This window comes from Chiloscyllium plagiosum, unplaced genomic scaffold, assembly GCF_037043375.1.
Source record: "Chiloscyllium plagiosum isolate Xiang-an unplaced genomic scaffold, Cpla_swu_hap1 HiC_scaffold_10, whole genome shotgun sequence".
Classification (NCBI taxonomy): domain Eukaryota; kingdom Metazoa; phylum Chordata; class Chondrichthyes; order Orectolobiformes; family Hemiscylliidae; genus Chiloscyllium; species Chiloscyllium plagiosum.
The window spans coordinates 110005733-110026620 of record NW_028270148.1 but is presented as its reverse complement, the minus strand read 5'-3'; the positions used below and the strand labels follow the sequence as shown (position 1 = coordinate 110026620).

The following is a 20888-nucleotide window of genomic DNA, read 5'->3' as shown; positions in this document are numbered from 1 at the left end:
TCGAGTATGGGAGGAAACTGGAGTACCAGGAGGAAACCCACAGAGGGGAATTGAACTCTTGCTGTTGGCATCACTAATCTACCATCCAACCACTGGCCTAACCTCCCGGGCGGCTTGTCATTTTATTTACTGCAGTCAAGTTTCAGTTTTTAAACCACTTAAACTTAATAAACAGACCGTCAGAGATTATACTTCACATGGGAGACTGTTGTGAAGTTATACCAGACAAGAGTAGGATCTGGACCAGTCAAGGACAGTAGTGGGTAGTTGTGCGAGGAGTCAGAGGAGATAGGGGAGGCGCTAAATAAATATTATTTGTCAGTATTCACACAGGAAAAAGACAATGTTGTTGAGGAGAATACTGAGATACAGGCTGCTAGACTAGATGGCATTGAAGTCATAAGGAGGAGGTGTTAGCAATTCTGGAAAGTGTGAAAATAGATAAGTCCTCTGGGCTGGATGGGATTTATCCTAGGATTCGCTAGGAAGCTAGGGAGGAAATTGCAGAGCCTTTGGCTTTGATCTTTATGTCATCATTGTCAATTGGGATAGTGCCAGAAGACTGGAGGATAGCAAATATTGGCCCCATGTTCAAGAAGGGGAGTAGACAACCCTGGTAATTATAGACCAGTGAGCCTTACTTCAGGTGTGGGTGAAGTGTTGGAAAGGATTATAAGAGGCAGGATTTATAATCATCTAGAAAGGAATAATTTGATTAAGGATAGTCAACACTGTTTGGTGAAGTGTAGATCATACCTCTTCTTTGAGAAGGTGACCAAACAGAGGGATTTCAGTAAAACGTTTGCGAAGTTCCCCACTCTAGGCTATTGCAGAAAATACGAAGGCATGGGATTGATGGTGATTTAGCAGCTTGGATCAGAAATTGGCTAGTTGTAAGAAGACAGAGGGTGGTGGTTGATTGGAAATGTTCATCCTGGAACATTTGTGTACCGCAAGAATTTGTTTTGGGGCCACTGATGTTTGTCATTTTACAAATGACCTGGGTGAGAGCGTAGAAGGATGGGTTAGTAAATTTGCGGATGACACTAAGATCAGTGGAGTTGTAGACAGTGCGAAAGGATGTTACAGGTTATAGAGGGTCATAGTTAAGCTGCAGTGCTGGGCTGAGAGTTGGCAAATGCATTTAATGCAGAAATGTGTGTCATGATTCACTTTGGAAGGAGTAACAGGAATACAGAGTACTGGACTCTGGTAAGATTCTTAGTAGTGTGGATGAGCAGAGAGATCTCAGTGTCCATGTACATAGATCCCTGAAAGTTGCCACCAAGGTTGATAGGGTTGTTAAGAAGGCATAAAGTGTGTTAGCTTTTATTGGTAGAGGGATTGAGTTTCAAAGCCATGAGGTCATGTTGCAGCTATACAAAACTCTGCTGTGGCTGCACTTGGAGTATTGTGTACAGTCCTGGTCACTGCATTAAAGGTAGGACGTGGAAGCATTGGAAAGGATGTGGAGGAGATTTATCAGGATGTGACTGGTATAGAGGGAAGGTCTTATGAAGAAAGGCTGAGGGACCTGAGGATGTTTTTGTTAGAGAGAACAAGGCTGAGAGGTGACTTATTAGAGACATATAAGATGATCAGAGGATTAGATAGGGTGGACAGTGAGAGCCTTTTCCCTCGGATGGTGATGGCCAGCACGAGGGGACAAGGCTTTAAATTGAGGGGTGATAGATATAGGACAGATGTCAGAGGTAGGTTCTTTACTCCGAGACTAGTAAGGGCATGGAACAACCTGCCTGCAACAGTAGTAGGCTCATCAACTTTCAGGGCATTTAAAGGGACATTGAATAAACATGATAATGGAATAGCATAGGTTAGATGGGCTTCAGATTGGCTGCACAAGTAGGCGCAACATTGAGGGCTGGAGGGCCTGTACTGCGCTGAAATGTTCTATGTTCTATGGTTTCTGATGATGGACAATGTTCACTTTTGGTTATAAGCTACTGCATGCATCCTCACTAAGGAGGGCAATATTGCTCACCTAATGTGCATTGCTGCAGGTCAGTGCAGCTACAACAAATGGGAATAACTTCAGGAGGAACATCATTTAAGCGTAAAGCACTGCGGATGATGAAAATCTGAACTGAGAACAGAAAGTGCTGGAGAAACTCAACAGGTCAGGCAGCAAAGTTCATATTTCAAGTTTGGTATGACTCTTCTTCAGTGAGAAGGATTAGGTTTAGGCTGAAGAAGACTCATATCGGTCATGAAATGTTTACTCTGTTTCTCTCTCCACAGGTGCTACCAGAGCTGTTGAGTTTCTCCAGCACTTTCTGTTCTCAGTTCAGATTTTCATCATCCACAGTGCTTTACGCTTAAATGATGTTCCTCCTGAAGTTATTCCCATTTGTTGTAGCTGCACTGACCTGCAGCATGTGTTTGATATTTTAAGAATGGTGGCGTTTTGATTCTCTGACTCCTCTTCATCATTGGTGCCCCCCAAATTCCTGAATAAAATGTGCAAATGTTAAGTTTGAAAATGATTGAACCACTAGTAGTATAAGCAGACCATGAATCTTGAGCTTATCCAAAGCTCAGCTGCCTGTATCCTCACTTCAACCAAGACTCCTGTTCGTTGGCTAGAATTGGTACTTGCTCTGACAGGTACCTGATTTTAAAGCTCTCATCCCTATTTATAGGTGCTACTGTGATCTTGTCCTCCCTATGGCTATTACCTGTCTCCTGCAATCCCATAACCTTCTGGGATTTTTGCACACCTCCAATTCTGGTTTCTTTAGCTTCCCTGATTTTAATTGCTTCACAGTTGGTGGTCAAGTCTTCAGCTGCCAAAGCCCTCAGCTCTGGCATTCCCTTCCCACATCTCTCTCTGCCTCACTGACTCTCTTTCCTCCTCAAAGCTTATCGAGGCTGATACCATCTTTTGAGGCTTGGTAAATTTTATTTGGTCAGGCAGCATCCGAGGAGCAGGAAAATCAACGTTTCGGCCAAAAGCCCTTCATCAGGAATGAGGCAAGGAGCATCCGGGGTGGAGAGATAAATGGGAGGGAAGTGGGGCTGGGGAGAAGGTAACCAAGAGTACAATAGGTGGATGGAAGTGGGGATGAAGATGATAGGTCGGAGAGGAGGATGGAGTGGATAGGTGGGAAGGAAGGTAGGACAGGTCATGAGGATGGTGCTGAGCTGGAAGGTTGGAACTGGGGTAAGGTCCATCCTCATGACCTGTCGTACCTGCCTATCTTCTTTCCCACCTATCCGCTCCACCCTCCTCTCTGACCTATCACCTTCCTCTGCACCTCCATCCACCTATTGCACTCTTGGCTACCTTCTCCCCAGCCCCACCCCCCACTCCCATTTATCTCTCCACCCCAGAGGCTCCTTGCCTCATTCCTGTTGAAGGACTTTTGCCCGAAACGTCGATTTTCCTGCTCTTCGGATGCTGCCTGACCTGCTGTGTTTTTCCAGCACCACTCTAATCTAGACTTTGATCTCCAGCATCTGCAGTCCTCACTTTCACCTTGTTAAATTTTATTTGGTTATTGCTGCCATGAAGCACCTTAAGACATTCCCTATGTTGCAATGCTATATAAATGCATGTTATTGTTGCTATTTGGCCCTGCTTTTCAACAATGCTTTAACAGTTCAAATACCATTGGAAAACTTTTAGGTTCCTTTTCATCTATCACACATTTTAATGTAGTAAAGAAAAAACCCAAGGTCCATAGATTAAACCAAGATGCGTAAGGAGGTTTTAGGACATTCAATACATCTTATGAAGCACCTCGGCAGGAGGAAAGAGAAAAGTAGATAAGTCAGGAGGTTCAGGAAAGGAATTCCAGAGCTTAAGACGCAGGCAACTGAAGGTTTAGCCATCAGTGCTGGAGCAGCAAAGCTCTGAGAAATGCAGAGGGCTAGTATTGAAGTGGAGGGAGCAAAGATCACAGAGAGTCATGTGGAAGAATGAGTTTACTGTACCAATACTCTGTCAAGGGCTACTGAGCATGTGCATAAAGAGCTATGTTTTGATGACAAAGCAAAATACTGCAGATGCTGGAAATATGGGACAAATTCAGAAAGTACTGGAGGAACTCAGCGGGTCTGGCAGCATTTGGTGGAGAGAAAATTAAGTCTGGTATGACTCTTCTTCAGATCTTTTGATGTTATTGGATCACATGGGGCTGAGTCCTGATGAAAGAAAGCATGAGCAATGCACCTGCTGTACCTTGTGTCCTTATATATCTCATAAACAACAAATGTCAACAACTTGCTTTGGCCTTGTGTTCAGTCCTCATCTCTCTCAAGCTCTGTGAATGGGCCTTCCCAAAGTGGGGATTGGGTGAAGGATCACAAGCTGAAAGTTTAGGGTCGTGAGCTCTGAGGCTACAAAAGCTACAGTGGAGTTGTGACCAAGTGATAACAGCTATACAACTGTGCTCCATCTCTAACAGTCCTCACGGAGGGATCGGGACAATTTTCAAGCCTCTAAATCGGGTCACAGAGAAAACCTGTTTGGTCAGCTCCTGCCTTCAAAGCTACAGGTTGTTGAGATGGAGATTTTGGGGAGCAGCAAAAACATGGAAGAATTTCAAAGCCAGGATAAGGATGTTAAAATAGCATAGAGGAGCAATAGGAGAATATGGCAGGTTATGTGGATAAATGCATAGTACAAGAGGGAAAACTTCAGATGCTTGGGACATTGGCCCCAGCTCTGAGACAGATAGGACCTAGTCTACAAAGCCAGCAGCATAAAGTACAGTTTTCACAACAGCCCATACTCCAAGGCATTATTGCAGGTACAATTATTTTGTAATATAAACACAGCAAGAGGAATGTGCACCTGTGAAAACTGTAATTAAAGTAATTGCATTTATAGTGACAGCCACCAAGGTAGTAATCTGACCATAACATAATAGACTGTAATTCAAATGGCAATATAATCTTTTGATCATGTTGTAGCTACTATAACGACAACCTAGCTCCTGAATGTTTCACTGCCACAAAGAGTAGACATGCCTTAGCTTGTGGTGATGATAATCATCTAAAGAACTCGTTTATAAATAGAAACTTCTGAAGATCATAACGTGCCTTGCTGGAAGTCATTTTGATTGCATTTAAAGCAGCAAAATAAACTCTGTCAGAAATTTGTGAAATTTATTATTATTTTTCTTTGTTTGCATGTTACTTACGGGTTTGACCATGTCAATGACAACTTCATGAAACAATGACTTTGTCATGTATTGACTAGCTGAAAAATCAAACATATTAATTTAGTTATTTAATTCTGTATTACTGAGAGACAAGATTATTTATTAGTATTGAAATTACATAGTCCTGTCCAACTGGTAGAACGCTTCACTAATTTCAGCAAGTAGATTTTGAAAGCATTATCTGCAAATGTGCAATCAACACCAAGTTATGTTTGCACCTTTGAATTACTGAGGATGCTAAACACCACTGCAGGCAGGTCTTGGTGTGTTGGGTGAATGGACCTGTGTTTGCAAATGATGTATAGAAGTTTGCAGTTTCAATGAATTGCCCATGGCAACGACAACTTTACTGACACAGTGAAACAGTGGCTTTGTCATGAAACTGAAAAATCAACCTTATTCTTTTGACATATTAAATAGGCATTCCCTTTTCAGGGAACCAGTTGTAAAAGATTTACCAGGTCACTCTCCATAGGCTTACCTCCGCTGTCATGAAGCTGAAGCAAGCAGGTTTTAAGCTATCATTTTATAACAGCAACAGAACTGTTTTTGGCCTATGTGTTTTTTTCGTTGTCTCTGATGCATTCTTTTTCAAACCATTTTGCAGGCATTCTATATTACTGTATTGCTCCCACTATCCGTCACCTTCATTGCTTAGAGATTTCTCTTGCGCACGGAGCTGATGTTAACAATTGCTCACATGATGGAAAGCCAGTCTTCTTGTTGGCCTGTGAACAGGCCGCAGCCTGCACCGAAATGTGTCTGCAGATATTAGAGAAAGGTGCTGACCCAAATTCCAAGTTTGAGGTAAGGACATGCTAACCAATCGACCTGAGTGTATCACCTATTCAACAGCATTGAGATGAACAAGAAAGTGACATAAGAAATTCAACTTAGATATTTTGGGTAACATGACATGGATGTATAAGATTACAAAATAAGCCATCAGAAAGTCCACTTGCTCCAAATTATTCATCTATCTAGAAGAATGATAAACTTGTACATTCAATATAATGCAGGATGAAGCCATTCCACTCATGGTATTCGTTTGGTGGATCTATACAATTTATCATACACCTCTGCTCTTTCCCTTAAAAAAGTTCTCTTCAAACACTTCACCAATTTGAAAGTCCAATTTAGAATAGACCGCTGAACAGGGAAAGACATTTAAGAAACAATTAGATAAATGTAAATGGAGGAATTTTCAGGTCTTCTGGGTGGCAAACTCAAAATGGAGATGAATGGTCTTATTGATCTAATATATTTTAATTTTATACTTTTGTTATTTTCTTCCAATGTCTACTACAAAACCAAACAAATAAGCAGGAGTGGGCATTTCACTGCGGAGCCAGCTTCATCATTCAATAAGATAATGGCTCATCTGATTGTGGCTTCAACTCCACATACCCACCTACCCACAATAACCTTTGAGATCTGTGTCAGACAAGAATCTATCTATCTCCGATTTAAAAACACTCAATGACACTACCTCCAACCCTCTCTGGCGAAGAGAATTGCAAAGAGAAATGACGCTTTGAGCGAAGACATTTCGCCGAATCTCTGTCTTAGCTGGGACACCCCTTATATTTGAACTGTGCCCCCTTGTTCTTGTCTCTCCCATAAGGGGAAACAGTTTTTCAGGCTTTCATTTATGTCAACAACCTTGCAATTATATGCTTTGAGTTTCTTCTGCCTTTGTCTTGTCCATTTCCAGGATTATTTTTTGATCATTTTATAATTGCTTGGCTCCTTTATCAGACTTCACTGATTTTCTGACATTATTTATTAGCAGGAGTGCAATATTCATGACAAAAATAATGATGAACAACATTTTCAGTCATTTATTAATAACCACCAGTAGGTAATTATTAATTTTAATGGGTATGGTAACATCTGGACAAGTTTATCTACCAGAGACCTGGACTAGTGACCCAGAGATGTGAGTTTAAATCTGACTATGGTAGCTGTGGAATTTAAATAATTAAATAAGTGCAGAAGAAAGCTAGTATTAGCAATGGTAACCATGAGATGACATACAAAAGAAAATGTAGTTCACAATTATTTTGGGAAGTAAATCCGCTGTTCTTTTCCAACTTTGGTCTCTTGGGACTCCAGATCCACAGTGATGTAGTTATCTCTTAGCTGCCCTCTGGAATATTCTAGCAAATCACTCCACTTGTAGAGGGGTGAGCAATAAATGCAGAGCTTGGAAGTGACTATTCTGAATGAATCATCTTCAGTTATGCATCATAGCTGTTGGATTTTTTTGATATTGAAATATCAAGGTACAATTCTAGAAATCAAATTGATGATTTAACCAAAGGATATTAGCCTTGGTATTCTGGCAAGCTAAAGTCAAAATGGTTGAAAGATCTTCTTTATTCACAGTTGAATGGGATGACCATTGAACAAATTCTAGTGTCCTTCTTCAAACCAGCTCTAAGAGTATTCTCCTACAAAACCAATTGCAATGGACAAGATGCTGTGTCTCCCCACGTAGTCCTGTTTCCTCAACTCTCAAAAGGTCAGCTTGGGAGAAACTGATTAAATTGGAATATGAAAGGCAGGAAGCAGAGCCGATTGTTTTAAGAAGTATGTCTTTGCCTCAGCCAAATCAACAGTGCTGTAGTTAAGATAAGGGTCCTGAAAGTCCACAAAGGTTCTAGACTCTCATCTATATTCTAAAGGAAGAACAATGGGGTCATTCACCCCACCCCCAAGGAATAGTAACCAGTAATTTTCAGCCATTGGTTCCATGTCCTGAGAGAATGACAGCTGTCCACCACAGTTACAGATACCCAGGCAGTGCTATCAAGCAGCTCTGCAACAACTTGTTCACTGACACTCAGTTTGGTTCGATCAGAGCCATTCAGCTCCTGGCTTCAATACAGCCTTCATTTAAATATGGACAGAACTGAATTCCAGACGCAAGGCGAGAGTGATTGCCTTTGACATCAAGGTTGCTTTTAACTGTGTGACAAAAGGAACCCAAGCAAAATTAGATTCAATGGGAATCAGGGGAAAAAAAATCTCTACCAATTAGAATCATACCTGGCACAGAGGATGATGCTATTGTTGTTAGAATCAGTCATGTCAGCTCCAGGTCATTTCTGCAGGGGTTCCTCAGGATAGTGTCTTAGGCTCAGCCATTATCAGCTACATCATCAATGACATTGTCTCCATCACAAGGTCCGAAGTGGAGATGTTTGCCAATGATTGCACAATGTTCAGCACCTTTAACGACTCCTCAGATACTGATGCAGTCCACGTCCGAATGGGACATTTTCCATGCTTGAGCTGACAAACAGCATGTAACAAGGTAAAAACAATGACTGCAGATGCTGGAAACAAGATTCTGGATCAGTGGTGCTGGAAGAGCACAGCAATTCAGGCAGCATCCGAGGACAGGCAAAATCGACGTTTCGGGCAAAAGCCCTTCATCAACAGCATGTAACAGTTGTGCCACACAAGTGCCAGGGAATGACCATCTCCAATGACAGAATCTACTATTGGCCCTTGACATTCAATGGCATCATCATCACTGAATTCTTCACTATCAACATCCTAGAGGCTACCACTGACTAGTCAAATAACTACTGTGGCTGCAAGAGCAAGTAAAAGCCTAGAAATCTTGCAGTAGGAGTAACTTACCCCCAACTTTCCAAAGCCTGTCTAGCATCTGCATGGCACAAGTCAGGAATGTGATGGAATACTCCCCACTTACCTGGATGAGTGCAGCTTCAACAACACTCAAAAAGCTGGACACTATATGGATTGGCACCACATCCACAAATATTTATTCCTTCCACCACCAATGCCCAATAGCGGTATTGTGCACAATCTACAAATTGCCTTGCAGTAACTTGCCAAGGCTCCTTAACTAGCACCTTCCAAACTCCTAACCACTACCACTCAAATGAGGTAGTGGTTAGGAATACAGTACATGGGAACATCAACTCCTGCAGGTTCCTCTCCAAGCCACTTACCATCTTGACTTGGAAATATATCACCGTTCCTTCAGTGTCACTGGTGTGGCACCATGGCTCAGTGGTTAGCACCTCTGCCTCACAGCACCGGGGTCCCAGGTTTGACTCTAGCCTTGGGTGACTGTCTGTGTGGAGTTTGCATATTCTCTCTGTATCTGCGTGGGTTTTCTCCGGGTGCTCTGTTTCCTCCCACAGTCCAAAAGATGTGCAGGTCAGGTGAATTGGCCATGCTAAATTGTCCATAGTGTTAGGTGCATTAGTCAGAGGGAGGTGGGTCTGGGTGGGTTACTTTTTAGAGGTTCGGTGTGGGCTGGTTGGGCCAAAAGGCCTGTTTCCACACTGTAGGGAATCTAATCTAAAAAATCCTGGAATTCCCTCCCTGAAGGCATTTGCTGTGTGTCCCTACAGCAAATGGACTGAAGTGGTTCAAGAAGGCAGCTCACCACCCATCTCCTCGACGGCAACTTGGGATGGGCGATAAACACTGGCCTAGCTAGTGATGCCCACATCCTGTAAATGAACTTTAAAATATCCTATTGTGTGATTAGTTTACTTACTGAATAATAATTTGACCTCATTACTGACCAATGATGAAAATGTTAAGTTCCTTTGTAGCTTGGGCTTGATAAATGTTTCCATATTTTTAATTACTTTTGTAGGCAACAGGACACACTGCATTAATGGAAGCATCAAGGGAAGGGGCAATCGAAGTTGTGTGTGCTATCCTGGAGAAAGGATGTGAGATTAATGTTCTACAAAATGAACGGTACAACGCTGCCCATTTTGCTGCCCAAGGGGGACACTTTGAGGTACAATAATTGAAAAATTGCAAATATCCACTGATGTTACTTTAGTCATTGAATTAACTCTAACTACACAATTAAATTGTGAAAACAATTCCCCAGATTTTGTACAACCTTTGCAGTCCACAGATGCAGAATTTGCTGTCAGTAATTCTAGGCATCTCCAGCGGATGTACTGTTGAGCTGTCTTTGGACAGAGGCGAACAGGATATTACTGAACTGAAGGCATCTTTCACTCTTTACCCTCAGTCTCAGTGTAAACCCTTGCAAAGTTACAGCTAGCAGAACAAGGTGTGACTGGGTGTTTGGCAGTATGCGAGGTTCATGGTGACTGATGAGCAGCCCCAAGTGATTTTTCTATTTGTTGAATGACAGATGTCTCCATTATGACAAGAATTTCACATCGTTAGATAATGACTAAGTGGATGATATTCTAGCTCATACCTTAATCCCATGTGCATGTCTGAATCTTTAAACTTGATATCTGTAAAATTTAAAATTAATGAAAAAATTTAAAATTAATCACAGACTCAATGGCCAAACATCCTGAGCTTTCTAGGGGAAAGAATTCCAATGATTCACAACACCCTGAGTGAGAACATTTCTCCTCACCTCAATACAAAATGGCTGACCTCTTATCCTGAGGCCTTGACCTCTAATGTAAGGCTCTCCAACCAAACGGTCCCTCAAATCAGTTTGGTCAAGCCCCCTCAAAATCTTATACATGAGTCCTGCCATCACAGGAATCAGACTGGGACTCTCAAAATCTTGCATTTCAATCAAATCATTGCTCATTTTTCTGAACTCCAGAGAAAGTAGGCAAATTCTACTTCTATGATGGTGGTAGGTAAGACTTAGGGGAAAGACAAAAAGGTAGCTGAAATCTTGCCACCCCATTACCCAACTGAAAGGAATCAAATCCTGCCCTCTGTATCCAAAAGATGTTTCAGCTGGTATTCTACAACCATAGTGCAACCAATTCTTGGCTTTGAAACAATTATAAGTCCCAAGTCTACACTTTATCACCTAATTTGCAGATAGAATTGCTAAAAAAGAACTATTTAAGTATCAAGCAGTGGATGACAATATGATTGTTGGAATTGTATTGTACAACATTTGTGACCTGGTATATCACTGGGGTTCTGTTGCAAATGTGGATTAATATTTTGTCAAAATGATGCTTCATGTAGCTTTGTGTTGCTGCCTCTGTCAATCAAGTTGTTTAAAAAGTTGAAGGAAGTCCCTAGAAAATTCATCTCCTCAAGTCATTCCAATTCATCACCTATACTTGTAATTAACTTCCATGGTGCAAACACAAATGGTACATTCATGATGGAAAAAATTAAAAGTACAGTGGTGAGCACTGCTGCCTCACCTTGCCAGGGACCCAGGTTCGATTCCACCCTTGGGTGACTGTCTGTGTGGAGTTTGACATTCTCCCCGTGTCTGTGTGGGTTTTTTCCGATGTTCCGGTTTCATCCCACAGTCCAAAGATGTGTAGATTAAGGGGATTAGTCTTGGGAAATGTGGGTTAGGCTAGGGGGGGTGGATATGTTGCTTGTTGACATGTGTGTCTTTATTTAGGTGATTCGTGCCTTGGTTGCTCATGACTGTGACATTGATGTTATCAATTTGGATGGAAACTCAGCTTTACATCTGGCAGCGTTGGGAGGCTTTGTTGACACTGCCAGGTTCCTGGCACAAAGAGGTACAGAAATGAAACTCTTGAGCTGAGGGAAATGCACAATCTAGACTCATCTGTTCTCATGGGGGAGTCTTAACTTTTTGATGCAGTGAGTGTACACCCAGTGGCTTGTTGGGAAATCCAGAAGTCTCTATTGGTGTTTTAACCATGCACCCCTTTAGAAACCAGGCCCATCACCCATCTGACTCAGCCCACTTAATACGCGAGGAAAGTGCAACACACCCTGAACTCCAATCTGAATTCCAGGGGAACCAAAGGTTACAGGAACAATGCAGAAACATGGATGTGAGGAATGTCAGCTCAATTATGATCCTAATGGATTGCAGCAGCAGGGGACCGAATGGCATACTCCAATCCCAATTTCTTATGGACTTATAAGGTCTGCCTGACTTTCATGGGCATATCGCGCTTGCAGGCCCGCATTGGTCCATTGCTTAATGAGAGAGAGAGAGAATGGCACAAAAGGTGTCCATTTGGTCCATCATGCTCAAAAGCTATGCAGTTAGCCACACAGTTTGTCACCCTGTCCCCCCTGCTGAAAAGTTACCTCCTTCAAGTATTCATTTACTTTCCAGTTTGAGAGTTACTGTGGAATCTGCTTCCCCTGACCTCTCAGGCAGAGTATTCCTAATCCCAACATGTTGCCAGGGTTGGAGGGTTTGAGCTATAGGGAGAAGTTGAATAGGCTGGGACTACTTTCTCTAGACCCTTGGAGGCCGAAAGATGGTTTATAAAATCATGAGAGGCATAGATAGGGTAAATAATCAATGTCTTTTCCATAGGGTAAGGGAGTCCAAAACTGGAGGGCACAGGTTTAAGGTGAAAGGGGAAAGATTTAAAAGGGACCTAAGGGCAACTTTTTTAAGCAGAGTGTGGTGCTTGTATGGAATGATCTGCCAGATGGAGTGGTGGAGGCTGGTACAATTACATTTGAAAAGCATCTGATTGAGTATATGAATCGGAAAGGTTGAGAGGGATATGGGCCAAATGCTGGCAAATAGGACTAGATTAATTTAGGAAATCTGGTCAGCATGGACAAGTTGGACCGAAGGGTCTGTTTCTGTGCTGTACATCTCTATGATTCTATAACTTTAAAGCAGGCAGGAACAGGAGTTAGGAAGCAGGCACCCACCAGAGACCCAAAGAAATTGTCCCTGAATTACAATAAATGCACCAGGGTTGGGGTGGGAGGAGTTTCAGTTTGGCAGGGGCTGGGACAAGAGAAGTTCTGGAGCACAGAAGAACTCTCTTGTTTCTTCTAGATTCCAAGTTAACTTCCCAAGTTCTAAAATATATCACTTGCCTTGACCTCTGCTGGCCACTCTCCACCAGGTTCCTGCAGCAGATTCAATAGCTCGCCACAACTTTAAGATGCAAATGCAATTTCAGAATTGGCAAAGGTGAGATGCTGCCTGGTGTGAACACAGCTTCAACCCATTGGGTCTGTGCTGACTCTTCCAAAAAGCTGTCCAAATAGTCCCAATCTCTGTTCTTTCTCTGCCATCCTGCAAACAGAGGTTTATAAAATCATTTAGAGTATAGATAGGGTTCGTGGTAGATGTCTTTACTCTGGGATGGGGGATTTCAGGACTAGGGAGCACATTCTCAATGTGAAAGGAGTGTGTTTTAAAACAGAAATAAGAGGAAAAGTTTTTACAGAGAGGGTGGTTTGCGTGAAAATGAACTTTCTGAGCAAGTGGTGGATGTGGGTACAATTACGACGTTTAAAAGACATTTGGATAAGTACATGAATAGGAAAGGTTTGGAGGGATTTAGGCCAACTGCAGGCAGGTGGGACTCATTTAGTTTGGGATAATGTTTGGTATGGAGTGGTTGGACCGAAGGGTCTGTTTCTGTGCTTATGACTCTGTGAGGAGGTATCCAGTTCAAATTTCAGATCAGTAAGTCACCTATCATAACATCTCCCACGCTCTGTTCCTGATGATCAAGGTTAAAATTGACCCTCTATCTCGATTTCAACAGGACTCCTTTAGAGCAGGATAAAATGTCTGCCAGATGATGGCACTCAGCAGTAAAGTGGTTTTGATACAGCCACAGCTAAGGATGGTTAGAAAATCCTGCAGGGGCCCTTAAATTTACAAACCAGAGTTTCCAATATGTGTCATCAGGTGTGAATTCCTCAAACACATCTGACTGAATTGTCAAGAAGGAACATGCAGCTTATTGACCCTCAGTATGTTAGCCAAGTGCACAGGGGTGGAGTAGTAGCGTCATAATCTTCTCCTGTAAGATGGAAAATGGTCCGCTCAGCCTACTTTACTGACTGAAAATAAAACGCTGTTAAGTTTTTAGCAGGGCACAGCTTGCAATTCCTTTCTCATTCAATCTCTCGGCTCTCTTTCCCCTCAGGGAGCAACACCAAAACGAAAAACCTGCAGCAAAAGACCCCAGCGGCTGCCGCAAAAGCCAACGGTCATAAAGCTGTATCGAAGGAACTCCGCAAGGTCGAGCGCCTCATCACCAAGTACGCCAAGCCCGACGTGAAAAATCCCAATGCACCCTGGGCTATCCGGCTCTATGACTGGTCGATGTATCACGAGCTCGCACTTCGGAATCTATTTGCCACCATGGACAGAGGCGATGGCACCTTGACGAGGGAGGATTTTGCTGCCATCCTTATGGAGAAAAACGCGCCAATGGCAGAAGAAGAAATAGCTGCACTAATATCCGCCCATGACAAGGGCCGGACCGGAGTCATCGATATCAACGAGTTCTTCAAAGGCACGAAGTACCTCGAAAAGGTTTTCCTTATGTCTTCATATGAGCCCAAGAAGAAAAAGGGAAAGAAGGGAAAGCGTGGGAAAAAGGGAAAAGTCGCGATACCCATACCGATTTGCACCCTTCCTGAAGAACATATGATTCGGCGGGAGGATGGGGGCCCACCAGAGTTTATGATCGAAAGCCACAAGACATTCACGGATAGAAATCGATTCAGCCGTGATAACCCACCCCAGCATCCTCTGCAAGATGACTCTGCATGGTACTTGGACAAACCAGAAAAGGTCTACACAAATATTAACTATGCAGCGAGAGCAGAGGATATGCAATCATTAAAGAAAGCATTTATCCAGGGAGTGCCAGTTGATGTGCAGGACAAATTTTTTACCACTCCACTTATGGCAGCCTGTGCGGATGGGAATTATACACTTGCCAAATACCTCATCGAATCAAAGTATGCCTGACTCCTTTTCTAGCTGCTGTTAAAAGTAATCTGGCATTGATTTTATTGAAGCAGTATTTCTGCACACTTGATTTGATGGTTAATTTCACCAAGACTTTGAGGGGAACAGATGGGCAAATTGAGAGAAACTAGATTGTGGTCCACAAATTGTAGCAACGTTCAAGTAGGAGATTGTAAAAATTTGGAACATCCTTCCCCAAATGACAATTGGTCTGTCAATTTGTTAATTTTGTATGTGAGATTGATAGACTTTTGTTCGCCAATGGTATTAGAGTGATGAGGGCAAAGCCAGGCATGTGGAGTTAGATTATGGATCAGGTTTGATCTGACTGAGTGGCTGAGTAGGCTCGAAGGGCGAGATGGCCTACTTGTAGCGATAGAGTCATACAGCATTGAATCGGACCCTTCGGTCCAACCAATCCATGCTGACCATAATCCCAAAATGAATTAGTCCCACCTTACTGCGCTTGGCCCATATCCCTCCAAACCTTCCCTATTCACGCACTTATCCAAATACTTCCTATGCAATGTTCCTACAAATGCATTCCAGATGGGTATGCTGTGGATTGGGTGATCAGCTCACACACACTGACACACATATTAAGACTCCTCGCACTGGGTCTTTCCAAGACCAAGAGTCACCTCCTTCCTAGGGACTACCATGCACACACGTACAGAAAGAATATTTGTGAAAAGATATGAAAAATACAGATGTATCCAATGAATAGGGTGAACAGTCAAGGTCTCTTTTCCAGGGTAGAGGAGTTCAAAACTAGAGGGCATAGGCTTAAGGTGAGAGGGGAAAGATTTAAAAGGGACCTAAGGGACAACTTTTTCTTGCAGAGGGTGATGCATGTATGGAAAGAGCTGCTAGAGAAAGTGATGGAGGCTGGTACAATTACAATATTTAGAAAATACCTACATGGGGACATGAATAAGAAAGATTTAGAGGGATATGGGCCAAATGCTAGCAAATGGGACTGGATCAGTTTAGGGATATCTGGTCAGCATGGATGAGTTGGACCAAACGGTCTGTTTCCATGCTGTACATCTCTATAACTCAATGACTATCATATATAAAACTATTCATTAATTGCAATATGTACAGTTGAATCCATAGCTGATGTTTTTTATTTAGATCTTTTGTTTCCTCTTGTACTGGGAACACCAGTCAAAGTGTGCGAGGCAAACAGTCCCAGTAACTTTCCTTCCCCATTGCAAAGTAAGACAAGTGAGCCACCAGCGGTGGAAACGATACTGGGAGCCCACCAACAGCATGTTCATGAACCTGGCACCAGGAAATCAGATGACTTAACTTTCCTTTAAATTCCCCATGATCTGTCTATGATAGCGAGGCCTCCTAATTTTTATCTTTTATCGTTTACCCTGAGCTGGGGACCAGAAATCAGGTAAAGTATGTTGAAAGCAAGTATTCATTTTGTGTCAATGTTGTTCTTTTGATTTTAGTCATTGAAATTTCTTGAAAAAGCAAAGATGATAAATGTTTGCTGTTACTTGCATCAAGTAGGGCAGCAAGGAGCATTATCTGTATCCTTGATTGCTCTTTCTGTATGAATCTTAATACGACTACAGTATCTGGATGTGATGCAGATAATTGTGGATGCACTTTGCATCCTTTCTGACAAGTAGGGAAGAGATGAGGAACCATAAATTGAGCTCCGTAGCACCTGTACTTTAAGTGCTACAGATATATATCATAGCGTCCATATTATTCATGTACAATTCCACTGCAGTCTATGTTGGAGACCATAGAGTTAAGGGCCAAAGAGAAAGACATTCTTTATCCATATTGGATAAAGGGCCTAGCCCATTAACATAGGCAAATCAGGAGCCTTAATCCTACTTCAGCCCCCTCGAGTAACACTGTCATGCATCAAAACCTCCTCAGAGCTCCCCATTTCATGACAGGCTATTAGCATACTGCAAGTGAAATGCCTCAAAATAAATACGACTGAAGTTTGGCAGGTTCCTTTGCCAAGGAAGAGTTGGGGCTTAATGTCTCCCAGTACTATTTTGTTAATTCACTTAGGTTTTATCAATTTTTATGTTCAGTCTTGTCATTGGTTGCCAGAATTAGTTTGAGATTCAATTTGATATGGACTTGTTTTTGATTATTTCCTTAAGTGATTTGTATTATTTGCCATTGATATATTTTGGTTGTTTAATAATGTCAAACAATTCAGGACTGATGAAATATTTGTGTTGTAGTAAGACATAAGATATAAGGTTACATCACATCCTTTACAAAGGTTTATCAGGAAACCCCTTGTAAATTACTACAGCAAGGGTCTTCTCAGTAGGTGTCATATTGTACATTATCTTCCTAAACCAGCATTTTAACTGAGTTAAATATGACCACTTAGACTAAGCACGTACAAGTAGTGAACAGCTCTGCTAGAAACTAGATATCATAATGCAGCTATGTTGTAATGTTTTGTGTATTCCTAGGGCTAATGTAAACGCATATGATAATTTACTGTGGACACCTCTTCACCATGCTTGCCATTCAGGAGAGCAGGGCATTGTTGAATTGCTACTGAATGCTGGTGCGTCGGTTAATGCAGTTTCCATTAATGGAGCCACACCTTTAATGAGAGCAATAGAGAGCTGCAAATTGGAATGTGTAACATATCTGATTAACCATGGAGCTAGTGTTGACATGGAGAACAATAAAGGTATGCTAGCACTGGGCGACAAAATTGAAAGAAAAATAGTTACCGTAAAAAGAATTGGGGGGTGAATTTTGACTTGACTTGAAAGGGTAAGGTGACTGATTGTGAATCAGCGGCCAGCTTTGCATCTCTCAGCACTTTCTTTAGTTCCACCAGGTCCATGACAATAAATCAAAGATTTGACTCAGTGGATCCACATTTTCCAGTTAATACTTTCGGAATGTTAAAAAGAATCCAAGAGGGAAATGAGTAAAAGAAGAGAACATGCTTAATATTTCAAAAAGATAGAAGGTTTGTTTGCACGTGGTTAGCTAGCAATGCTGTCTTGTGGTGCCTGCAGCATCATGGGCTCAGCTGCAAGTGATGTGATTCCCAAGCTTCATCTGTGCACATTAAATAAAGACAAAAAAAAAGCTTGTTCTTACATAATGTCCTCAAAAGCTTAAGGTGCCCTAAAGCTCTTTCCAACCAGTACAGTACCTGTAAGTGTAGGGTCCCTGCTAACATCACCATGCATGTATATTATTGACAAGTTCCATAGATGGTGTGCCTGTGCATCAGTGATGGTCTGTATTAAAATTACTGTTCTACTTGCTGATATCCTGTGATCTCTCCTGCACCTTACCGGGAAGTTCTCTCCTGCATCTCACTAGCAGGGTCTCACCTACATCTTATAGGCAATGTATTTCCTGTGTAACGTTAGAAGGGTTTGTCCTATACCCGAATGGAAAAGTCTCTCCTACACCTTACTGACAGGGTTTACCCTATATCTTGTGAGCAGGGTCTCTCTTACAAATTGTCAGCAGGGTCTCTCCTCCACCTTACTGACAGGGTCTCTCCTACAACTTACTGACAGGGTTTATCCTACACCTTACTGAAGTATCTCTGGACATTGGAGTCATCTAAGAAAAATTAACAAACAGTGCAATTCAAAGTTGACCTTGGAGAAGCCTATGTGGGCGAACTCACAGATGGGAGCAGTTAAGTCGCTTTTTTAAATGAAACCCGACTTTTTTTTGTGTAAATCTCCAATCATTGAGTAGAGTGGGTTCCCTTTTGTTTATATGCTTTATCGATATGTGTAACTTTAAAAATATAAAACGTAGATATTAAGTTAACCTGGAGCAGTATTTTTAGACCAGTATCACTGTGCTATTTTCTAGGTCTGTACATTATTAAGGTGCAAAAATGGCCTTTAGTAGAGTGAGGTGCTCTTCCTGTCAGATGTGGGAAATTACAAAGAGTTTCAATGTTACTGATGATTATGTTTGCACTAAGTATGCTTGGTTGCGAATTCTATCAGATCATATGGATCAGTTGGAGAGGCATTTAGAGGCAATGAGGAATTTACAGGAGCTAGGGGCATTGCAGGAAGGAAGATAAACTGAAGATACTGTCAGGTAGATAGGGGACCTCCAGGAAAGGTAGGAGAGGAGGGCAGGTCATGCAGGAGTCTCCTGTGGCTATCCCCATCTTAAACAAGTTTTGGAAAATGTAGGGGGTGATGGCCTCCAGGGGAATTCAGCACTGACAACCAGTTTTCTGATTCCAGGACTGGCTCTAATGTAATGAGGGTAACGTCAGATTCCAAGTGATTGATTGCGATAGGGAACTCTCTAGTTAGAGGCACAGACAGATGATTCTGTGGCCGACAGTGAGATAGCAGAATGGTGTGCTGCCTCCCTGGAGAGGATGCAGAATATTTTCAAAGGGGAGAGGGACCAGCAGGAGGTTGCTGTACACATCGGAACTAATGCATAGGAAGAGAAAAGGATGAGATTCTGAGGACAGAATATGGGAAGTTAGGCAGGAATTTAAAAAGGAAGTCCACAAGGGCAGTAATTACTCCTGGAGCGAGCTAGTGAGGGTAGGTATAAGAGAATAGAGCAGATGAATGCATGGCTGAGGAACTGGTGCGAGGTACTATAGTGAGCAGGAAACTGAGAAACAAATTTGTAAGGCGATCTCAGATATTTGTAAGAATAATTGGTTGGTTATGGTTGGGGATTGTCCAAACATTGACTGGCATAGTGTTAAGTGCTTGGATGGAGAGGAATTTGTTAAGTATGTACAAGAAAATCTTCTGATTCAACATGTAGATGTACCTACTAGAGAAGGTGCAAAACTTGGCCTACTCTTGGGAAATAAGGCTGAGTAAGTGACTGAGGTGTCAGTGGGGAAGCTCTTTAGGGCCAGTGACCATAATTCTATTAATTTTAAGATAGTGATGGAAAAGGATAGACCTGATCTAAAAGTTAATGTTCTAAATTGGAGGACGGCCAACTTTGACGGTATTAGGCAAGAACTCTCAAAAATTGATTGGGGGCAGATGTTTGTAGGTAAAGGGACAGCCGGAAAATTGGAAGCCTTCAAAAATGAGATAATGAGAGTCCAGAGACAATGGTAGGTAACTAGAGAAACTGAGGTTTTGGTCAAGAAAAAGAAGGAAGCATTGGTCAGGTATAGATAGCAGAGATCAAGTGAATCCTTAGAAGAGTATAAAGGCAGTAGGGGAGTATACATAAGAGGGAGATCAGGAGGGCAAAAGGGGACATGGGATAGCTTGAGCAAATAGGGTTAAGAAGAATCTAAAGGGTTTTTACAAATACATCAAGGACAAAAAGTTAACGAGGGAGAGAATGGGGCCCCTCAAGGATCAGCAAGACAGCCTTTGTGTGGAACTGCAGGAGATGGGGGAGATACTTAAATAGTATTTTGCATCAGTGTTTACTGTGGAAATGGAAAAATATGGGGAAATAAATAGCGACATCTTGAAAACTGTCCAAATTACAGAAGAGGAGGTGCTGGTCTGCTTTAAACGTATTAAAGTGGGTAAATCCCCAGGACCTGATCAAGTGTACTCTTGAAATCTGTGGGAAGCTAGGGAAGTGATTGCTGACCCCTTGCTGAGTTATTTGTATCAACGATAACCACAGGTCTGGTGTCGGAAGACTGGACGATGGCTAACGTGGTGCCACTATTTAAGAAAGGTGGTAAGGAAAAGCCAGGGAACTATAGACAGGTAATACTGACATTGGTGGTGGGTAAGTTGTTGGAGGGAATCCTGAGAATATACATGTATTTGGAAAGGCGAGGACTGAATAGAATATAATGAGAGCTGAGCTGTGGATGTGATCAATATGAGCTTCAGAAAGGCGTTCAACAAGGTTCCTCATGGTAGACTGGTTAGCAAAGTTAGATCACATAGAATGCAGGGAGAACTAGCCACTTGGATACAGAAACTGGCTCAAAGGTAGAAGTTGGAGGGTTGCTTTTCAGACTGGAGGCCTGTGACCAGTGGTGTACTACAAGG

General features: G+C 42.2%; 1 protein-coding gene across 1 annotated transcript in view; it reads left to right on the top strand.

Annotated features, from left to right (window-relative positions):
* The window catches only part of ankef1a (ankyrin repeat and EF-hand domain containing 1a), a 43816-nt gene that overhangs the window by 15701 nt on the left and 7227 nt on the right, over nucleotides 1-20888 (top strand). Inside the window, exons 3-7 of the mRNA XM_087990981.1 lie at nucleotides 5794-5993; nucleotides 9832-9981; nucleotides 11560-11683; nucleotides 14051-14873; nucleotides 17352-17578. Of these exons, the coding sequence (XP_087847107.1) occupies nucleotides 5794-5993; nucleotides 9832-9981; nucleotides 11560-11683; nucleotides 14051-14873; nucleotides 17352-17578 (1524 nt within the window). The remainder of the gene's footprint in view (nucleotides 1-5793; nucleotides 5994-9831; nucleotides 9982-11559; nucleotides 11684-14050; nucleotides 14874-17351; nucleotides 17579-20888) is intronic.